At 43.8% G+C, this 9,709-nt stretch overlaps 1 protein-coding gene across 3 annotated transcripts; it reads right to left on the bottom strand.

Annotated features, from left to right (window-relative positions):
* Window positions 1-755: 755 nt before the first annotated feature.
* LOC124277394 (integumentary mucin C.1-like) lies at window positions 756-9,439 on the bottom strand. 3 transcript variants are annotated; one of them, XM_046713076.1, is made up of 10 exons: window positions 9,378-9,439; window positions 9,035-9,083; window positions 8,504-8,554; window positions 7,411-7,500; window positions 7,064-7,132; window positions 5,426-5,497; window positions 3,039-3,637; window positions 2,618-2,933; window positions 1,795-1,924; window positions 756-1,039 (listed from the first exon to the last, which is right to left on the bottom strand). In XM_046713076.1, the coding sequence occupies exons 4-10, from the start codon at window positions 7,421-7,423 to the stop codon at window positions 856-858; spliced, it is 1,383 nt and encodes a 460-aa protein (XP_046569032.1). In that variant the 5' UTR covers window positions 7,424-7,500; window positions 8,504-8,554; window positions 9,035-9,083; window positions 9,378-9,439; the 3' UTR covers window positions 756-855. The 3 variants fall into 3 exon arrangements, with proteins under 3 accessions (XP_046569032.1, XP_046569033.1, XP_046569030.1); XM_046713077.1 differs by having other exon boundaries at window positions 3,327-3,637; XM_046713074.1 differs by having other exon boundaries at window positions 2,618-3,637.
* Between the last annotated feature and the right edge of the window lie 270 nt (window positions 9,440-9,709).

The following is a 9,709-nucleotide window of genomic DNA, read 5'->3' as shown; positions in this document are numbered from 1 at the left end:
ATATTACAATAAGCTGGACATTCGTCCCTTTTAGGATCGGGGGCACGACGACATCGACTTGTCTACGGCGCTGCATTTCGCTGAACAGGTGCGTTCCTTTACGTGTACCAGAAATTTGTAATACTGGCACGGATGATGTACGTGGTTTGTCAGTGCCACGCGTTGTTTCATCAAGCTGACACTCCGTGAGTGAGTTGTGGTTTACGCCGCTTTAAGCAATATTCCACCAATACCACGGTGGAGGACACCAGAACTAGGCTTCACACATTGTACCAATGTGAGAAATCGAACCTGTGTCTTCGGACGAGCAAACACCTGAACCACGACGCTACGCCACACACCGTAATATGCCCGAAACACTATTCAAGCAGCGTTAAGTGAAAGCGGTTCCTCCTAGGTGTGATTGATTGATGTTGTTTTACGCCGTACTCAGCAATACCCCAGCTCTATGACGGCGGTCTGTAAATAATCGAGTCTGGATCAGATGATCCAGTGATCCAGTAATTGTTAAAAGCGGCGTAAGACCATACTCACTCACTGTTGGAATCCAGTAGTAGTGAGTGAGTTTATTTTTACGCCACCTTTAGCAATATTTCAGCAATAAAACGGTATTGTACCCATGTGGGAAATCGAACCCGGGTCTACGGCGTGACGAGCTTTTGGTGGACAAAAGTAATGGGGTTCACACCTTTGCCCATTTAGGAAATCCAGTAACCCGACAGCGAGTGTCAAAAACACCAATGTCCCTTCCCACAAACGTTTTTCCATTTATGAAAGGAGCCACCTTGACTATGATAATCTACAATGAATGAAAGCAAGACTGGTATCCTAGGTACGTGACGGAGACGCGTCACATCAGTCTTTAGGCTTGTACAGGTTCGTTGGCACGAGAGTGTTCCCAGCGTTGCACCTGTCGCGATCGCAACAAAACATGCACGACTGGTCAAAGTCATGCACGGTGGTATCCACATCAAGGCATGTGCTGACATCGCTGGTCTGCGACCACCAGTTGTTGCCACACCAGTTCACGCCTCTACACCTGAAGAATAAACAGTCAGTGGGTATGGTTTTACGCCGCTTTTAGCAACATCACAGAAATGTGTCTCCGAAATATGAACTAGTGCTCAAAAGAAACTATACACCGCAAAACATAACATAAAAATTTAAAAAATAAAAATAAAGTGACAAAACCACACTGAGCCATGTCACACACGTACAGCCCCATCCTTTCCTGGAATAAACGGCGAAACAAGTTAACGAATCGAGTAAACGTCGAAAAACCTCCAAAAGGACTTTTTCTGACGTAACACGGAATGCACGTGCATACTGACGGTATTAAACAGCCTACACTACACGTGAGCAACACAGATAGTAAAACGAACACAAAAATATGCCACGTTTGCAAATCGAAAGAGAGAGAGCTGTCGGAATGGCCCAACAAGGAACTAGCCACACCGTCATTGCCAGAACCTTCGGCTCCACCAGAGCAACTGTCATCAGACTGATGCAACGACTAACACAAACAGGCAATACGTCAGACAGGCCTAGGAGTGATCGACCACGTGTGACAACGCCCGGTGATGATCGCCACATCCGGACAATTCATCTGAGAAATTGGTTTGTAACGGCGACATCAACGGCAGCGATGGCACTCTTCGTAATAGTAGGTAGGGGCCATACCTGCTTCCTCTTATCGGGAACACCTGGTGTCATAACTGTTTTTGAGTCATTACTACCTTATTCACTCACAAATACCCAAGTCCCTGTATGACATATAGCCATCTTTACACTCACCCCTTGACCACAGCTCTGGTTGATGAGAGGGTATCGGTGACAGTTGTCATGCAGAGTTCCCCTGGGCCACACGTTGTCTCCGTCGGCGTGAACGTACACGACAATATGTCGGTACATGTTGCACAGGTAACTGAAATCAGCATCATGAAGTTGAAATGTCCGCCATGTTTGGCGATTGTTAGATAAAGTGAGTTTAGTTTTACGTCGCACTCAGCAATATTCCAGCTATATGGCGGCGATGTGTAAATAATCGAGTCTGGACCAGACACTCCAGTGATCAATAGCATGAGCATCGAACGGCTCAATTGGGAACCGTTGACATGACAACCCGAACCCTGTTAGTCGCCTCTTACGACAAGCATGGGTTACTGAAGATCAGTTAGATAAAGAAAATGGCTATTTTGGTAGAAAATATGGACATTATTTGCAATAATTGGTGGTTAGGCAAACAGTATAATAGTGACCACAAGCAGTGCTTGAGAAGATGAGAAACAGCTACGATAGTGACTTGGAGTTGGAAGTTGAAGGAAAGGGTTACCATGGTAACTGATTTTATGGGAAGGTACAGACAGTTATAGCGGTGAACGGGGGTTGCGGGAAGTTGGAGAAGAGGGTTACGATGGTATCTGATTATTTGGGAAGATACAGACACAGTTATATACGTGGCTGGGGGTTAGGGGAAGTTAAAGGAGAGGGTGACGATGGTAACTGATTGTTTGGGAAGATACAGACACAGTTATATACGTGGCTGGGGGTTAGGGGAAGTTAAAGGAGAGGGTGACGATGGTAACTGATTGTTTCAGAGGACATCAAGTATACATACGTGACTGAGGTTTTGCAGTCGTTGATATTTTTGCAATTGTCGTTGATGCTGTTGGTGTATCGGACGTAACCGCATCTGTCACTTTTGCTGTTGGTGCATCGGACGTTACTGTATCTGTTACTTTTGCTGTTGGGGTATCGGACGTTACTTTGTCTGTCACTTTTGCTGTTGGTGTATCGGACGTTACTTTGTCTGTCACTTTTGCTGTTGGTGTATCGGACGTTACTTTGTCTGTCACTTTTGCTGTTGGAGTATCGGACGTTACTTTGTCTGTCACTTTTGCTGTTGGTGTATCGGACGTTACCGCGTCTGTTACCTTTGCTGTTGGGGTATCGGACGTTACTTTGTCTGTCACTTTTGCTGTTGGGGTATCGGACGTTACTTTGTCTGTCGGGGTATCGGTGGTTGCCGTATCTGTTACTTTAGCTGTTGGGGTATCGGACGTTACCGTGTCTGTTACTTTTGCTGTTGGGGTATCGGATGTTACTTTGTCTGTCACTTTTACTGTTGGGGTATCGGATGTTACTTTGTCTGTCACTTTTACTGTTGGAGTATCGGACGTTACTTTGTCTGTCACTTTTACTGTTGGGGTATCGGACGTTACTTTGTCTGTCACTTTTGCTGTTGGTGTATCGGTCGTTACTTTGTCTGTCGGGGTATCGGACGTTACTTTATCTGTCGGGATATCGGTGGTTACCGTATCTGTTACTTTTGCTGTTGGTGTATCGGTCGTTACCGTATCTGTTACTTTTGCTGTTGGGGTATCGGACGTTACTTTGTCTGTCACTTTTGCTGTTGGTGTATCGGTGGTTACCGTATCTGTTACTTTTGCTGTTGGTGTATCGGTCGTTACCGTATCTGTTACTTTTGCTGTTGGTGTATCGGTCGTTACCGTATCTGTCACTTTTGCTGTTTGCGTTGGTGTGGAAAGCGTCGCTGTAGCTTTATCTGTTACATGTACTGTTGGTTTTGTTGTATGAATCTGTGGTGGAGTGAAGTGTGTGTTTTCAAGCACCTCACCTACAAATACAGAAGAAACAGACTCTTCAAAAAAAGAAGCGCATAGGCCAAACATAAAGGAAATGTATTAAACATGTTTATGTGGTTAAGTCGATTAAGCATGAACATAGATGAAGGAAATTCTACACAATGGTGAACATATGTATTGTTGTCATTGTCAGCTTTAATTCAGTTCACTCACTGCACATGTGTGGACACAAGGGGGCGTTCAGGTCAGTACCTGGTGACATCACCCCTTGTAGCCCTCACTGCTCAACACCGGCTAGGAAGGGATTACATATGTCGTCGGATTTATGCTTGGGGAATTCAATGCCATTCCTCCTGCAACGCGTTGGCAAATTCTGCAAGTTTCTGAGGACGGTGGTGACGTTTACGGACGCGTCGATCAAGTTCGTCCAATAGATGCTAGATCGGTTTCAGATCAGGCGGTTTGGAAGGCAGGAAAGGACAGTGACGTTTGTACGGGCGAGATAGGCTGTTATATGAGTTGTGTTGGGTCGAGCGTTGTCATGTTGAAACAGTTTCCTCTGGGGGTTAAAAAGTGGGAGTAAGTGGGGTCGCAGGATTTAGTCGATGTAGCGATAGGCTGTAGGATTGCCTGAAACACCACTAGCTCTGATCTACCCGTGTAGGATATGGTTCCCCACACCATGACGCTTTCTCCACCAAATGTGCCCACCTGTCGATCACAGTTCGGCGCAAAACGTTCGTGTCGACGTCAATGACTCCCAACCCGTCATTGCAGGAAGAAATGCGATTCATCGCTGTACCAAACGTGTCGCCAGTTCCCCTGCATGTATCCTGTTGAACCATTGGACATGTCGTTGTCGATGTAGTCGTGTCAGGACATGTCCCACTTTTGGTCGATATGCTAGAATTCCAACTTCTCTCAGGTGATTTCTGAATTTCTGAATGTCTGAAATTCTTCGAAGACTAATCACCTGCCTGTAGTGTCCGAATTCGAATTGAAGGAGCTATATCGATGCCATAATCGAGATATGGTGCTGTGGTGGACCCTCAACTGTCTTGCAACGGCAGACTGGGACTCCCCTTTTTCCAAGCGTCCAATGGAGTAGTACAGGGAATGATAGTTTAGGAAATGAATTGGCTACAGAGGTCCTCTCAGAGGACCTGCCATATAACTATCAGTCCCTATACTACTAATGGCGATATTTCGGTCAGTAGCATTCAATCTTGGCATTTTTTATCTTCGTTTACGTCGTAAATTTCGTAATGAAATAATGAATTTGGTTTGGCCTTTTATAGTCGATGTGTATCGTTTTCAATTTTTATGATAAACTTTTGCAAACACGTTGGGTGCGTTTGTGAGCAATAAACAACAGCCACGGCCTGATTCAAACATAGGAATTGTCTTAATGTCGATTGCTGCCAACATATCTCGAAATGAACTGCTGAAAACGCCTGTGCGTTTCTTTTTTTTGAAGAGTGTAGTTATCCATTGTGTTTCGCCTTGGGCATGAAAAAAAACCAAAAACAAATTCATCTAGCTTATCACCCCGGAAGATGCTGTATGAAAAACGTAACCATGCCTTTAATATTTCGTACATATGGTCTTGTTTAGAAGATGCCGCGACCCACTGTTATCATAGTGAGTGGGTGAGTTAGTTTTACCCACTTTTAGCAATATTCCAGTAATATCACGAACGGAGACACCAAATATGGGCTTCACACAATGTACCCATGTGGGGATTCGAACCCGGGTCTTCGGCGTGACGAGCGAACGCTTTAACAACCGCCCCAACTGTTATCGGAAGAGTAAGTACTTACGGATATGATAGTCGATCATATGCTGTAAGCATTCCGGAGGGTGTCCAGCAACTAATGGCATTATATCCTTCACTGCAAAGGAAAATGAACTAGAATGGTGTTTGTCGTTGCTTGTAAACAATTAACTTATAAGCATATATACAAAAGGGTAACTGATAGTCAGACCTCTGTGCGGCTCAGACCACTGAGCTCCCTAATATCCCATTTTAAAGAGTAAGTGAGTTTAGTTTTACGCCGCAGTATTCCAGCTATATGACGGCGGTCTGTAAATGATCGATTTTGGACCAGACAATCCAGTGATCAACAGAATGAACATCTGTGTACACAATTGGGAACCGATGACATGTGTCAACCCAGTCAGTGAGCCTGGCCACCCGATCACTTTAGTCGCCTCTTTCGACAAGCATGGGTTACTGAAGACCAATTCTAACCGGATCTTAACGGATCCTTTGAAAGACAGTAAAAGAGAAGTTATGTATACTAGATACGGATGTGTGTGCGCGTACGTGCGCTCTGTGTGCACGCATGTGTGCGTGCGTAAGTGTATGTATACTGCAAAGATTACAAATATACTAAGCAGCAAAAGAAACGTCAGTTTGGAATTTTCCTTCGCAGAAACGGATAACTGATTTAATGTTTTGATTGTATTTTTTTGACAACATCTCCAACTTTACCTGAGCAAAGACGTTCCTTCCAAAACTTAGAATGGAACCCAGGAAATGGTTTCAAAAACAGAACTTGACCTCGAAGATGGTACTGTGTTCTCCATGTTTTTCATGCAACTCATGCTGCACGTGCTGTTCACAAGGACCAGCCCTATAAATGCACACCCCCAAACCTGGTTGACACATTCACATTACAACGTCAGCAGGATGCTGCGACTCACGACTGCTCAGAGGAACCAGGCGCTGGAAAGACTTGAAGCTGGCCACACTGCACAAGCCGTTTCCAATCACTTCCAGGTCAACGTTCGGACCATCTACAGGCTGCAGCAACGTTTCCGGGCCACCAACACCACAAATGATCGCCCCCCGTACTGGCAGACCAAGGGTGACCACAAGACGACAAGACCGCCATGTTGTGCGACGGCATGTACAGAATCCCTTCATGCAGGCTTCCGAAACAGTACGGTTGCCAGAGCAACACGGGACTTTCTATAGCAGAACGGTGTCAACATTATGCAGTGGCCAGCCTTTAGTCCTGATTTAATTCCCATTGAACATCTTTGGGATGAAATTCAGAGGATAATATCATACCAAGGCCGAACACAGCTGATGTATTGCGCCAGGCCTTTCTCAGAGTGTGGTTCCAGGTGCCAATGGCCTTCATCAATCGATTGGTGCACTCCATGCATAGACGCTTTGCTGCAGTTATTGCCGCTCGTGGTGGTCACACTAGATACTGAAGTCAAGACTCTGAATGGACTGCAAACGTTCACGTAATGTCTTGAAATTGAGTTATTCACTGATGTGTCAAGATATTGTACGCAAAAAATGTTTTTGATCCGCTTATCATGTCCATTTCTGTAATGATTTGATTACAGTGCCTATCTAATTTTGAATTCGTACTCACGGGTTTTTTTTGCTGCTGAGTATAGAATTGTTCAATACGGACAGGGCTAAACCGTACCATACGTACCAACGGAGCTTGTGTCCCGTCTGTTAGTTTTGAGGTAATGCCTGCAGAATGGATGTTGGGACGTCTGACCTGAAAGACACATTGTTTTGTTGTGAGTTGTGGTTTACGCCGATTTCAACTGTAGGTCAGTGTGCTGTTCAATGCATTGACATTGATCAACACAACAAAGACTTACTACGGTGGAAGACGTCAGACATGCATCCACAACAAAGACTTACTACAACGGAAGACAACAGACATTGGTCAACACTACAAACACCTCCTTCCGTTGGATTTGCAGCAATAATCCATTCACAACAAAGAGTAACTACAGTGGAATGCAGCATATATAGATTATATAGACTTACATAGGATCTCCATTTTCTCCGTGTCGGTGATGTTGGCAAAATTAAATGGAAGTTTTTCTTGGAATAGCAACGTGTAGGCGCACACATCAGCTATAATTAAAAAAGTAGATAATGATCACAGACATTCGTAACTACTCGTGTCATTCCGGCAATCCGGATGGCGTCTCGCACCCCTCTCATGGCCAGGTTTACGACTGGGACCTGTCTCAGCGCAAACAGGCATGGAGATGAAAATAGTTTAGTACTATTACAAAGGAAAGATAACTCTGAATTTCCATGGCACATAGAATATCCTGCATCCCGTGGGCGAAACAGCAATACAGTCATTCCCTTTGTAAATATGTTTCAGTGTTTAAAGTTTCTGATCCTTTGGCTCAAAGTTTATGTTTAAATTGTGCTTTGCATAGTTTAGCGAAGTTTCAAAGTTCAACGGTGCCGCCATTTTCTTGCATCGAAATGCGTTTTACTACGCGCGATTTGATTGGCTTGCCACGATTCTTGGCAATAATGGCGTACGATAGGGGTACGAGTCTTCTTGTAGGTCACGGAAAGAGGCGAGTAGTTACGAATGGATCACACAATCTCCAATAGAAATGAATATCTATATCAGAAACAAGAATATGCAAGTACACACAACGATTCTCGAAGAAACAAGAGACTGCCACTATTGGCCGCACTGTTGGTTGACTGTCAATGGACATGAAAGGTCAGCTGCTAAAGAAGATGTTCAGAGGACTCTACCTCTCATGTCAAGTCTTTGAGGGGCATTTACAACCAGTCCATGATACAAAATGAGCCAGTTCACACATTGTAACTACCCAGTCCTGATTTTACTAGTGGGGCAGTGACTTGGTTAGCGGATAAAGCCCCCGCTCGTCTGGACAAGTGCCCCTCACATGGGTACAGGGTGTCCCCCGTTGTGATATTGATGGAACAATGCTAAAAGCGGCATAAATCCCATCTCACTTACTTGTTTTACAATTACAACGATCACATGCATGAAAATACGGGGTCCCATGGAACAACACTGCCCTGAATCATAGAGTTAAAATTAGCGATCTGCAGATGTTGGTAACGTGCTATGGTAACTTACTTTGGCACTGGTGTACGTCTTTGTAAGCCTCCACCAAAATTCTGGATATAGCTGCAAGAAGAAAATATGCTTTTTAGTCGGGCTTACAACATCCTCGGTAATATGCAGTGTCATATCCATTAAGCTTGATGAAACACGCTGCACATTCACCATAGTTTCGTTAAGAGTCCCATGAAAAATCTTCCGATCAAACACACATGTACGAGAACATTTGTGAGAAAAACCCGAAAAGTGACGGGTTGATGACTACACTTTTAACGCAACTGCACTAGCGATCGGTCCAGGGTATGTTTCATACCACGTAGATATTATTCCCTGGCTTACCGAGGATGACCTTACGTTTAATAAAAACATTATGTTTTATATTAGCACTGACTATCTGCCCAAACATTCGTATTTCCAGGTCAGCAATGCTTTCCATTTTACAACAAAACACACGTCAATATCTGTGATCAATTCAGGTTTAATGCATAAATTATTCGTCGATATGAACAACTTCACATTCAGTAATATTGTATTATGTTCACCTACCCTCAAACTTTCTTTACTGAGCTCAGCTCAAACATCCGTTGACGAAGTGCTGAAAAATGGTAAATATTGGAAGATTGTAGTGCAATCTCAGTAATGTTCTAGTCATGTGACGGCCATCTGTAAATGGTTGAGGTTGGTGCTTGTCCATAGCTCAAAAAATACTATCTAATTCAGGCCAAATAAAACTTCATAAAACTATGAATGACATATTCAGAATATGCAAGAACATCGTATTTACTGATTGCTTCAACGTTCGTTAAGAAAGTAATCTAGTTATTGACTTCTATGCTACCTGACAATGATACAATGCAGTAATTATGAAGAATTAAATGTGCGTGCTCACCTGAATATCTACCGCCAACGTCGTAACACAAATACTCTTGAAAGTTTTCATCGAGCTCGGCTGAAGGAAACACGTCTCAGAATCTTTAACAATGTAACTCTGTTGTCTTCATTTTATCTTGTCAGCATAATATAAGTTATCAAATCGTGTTGGGGAAATACGGGGTTTATCAGTCCCGAGTAAGGGAATACAACCTTACGAGTGACTGATAAAACCCGCATTTCGAGACACGATGTGATAACGCATTTATCTAGCCGAATGTTTTACTAAATCAAAGAAAACAAAACAAAAATTCTCAGTTGTTGTGGCAAAGCGTTTCCTTGCTGCCGTGT

The sequence above is a fragment of the Haliotis rubra genome, unplaced genomic scaffold, assembly GCF_003918875.1.
Source record: "Haliotis rubra isolate DU_JTF1 unplaced genomic scaffold, ASM391887v1 Scf221, whole genome shotgun sequence".
In the NCBI taxonomy this organism is placed as follows: Eukaryota; Metazoa; Mollusca; class Gastropoda; order Lepetellida; family Haliotidae; genus Haliotis; species Haliotis rubra.
Note: the sequence above shows the minus strand (reverse complement) of the source record. Positions and strands in the feature narration are given on the sequence as shown.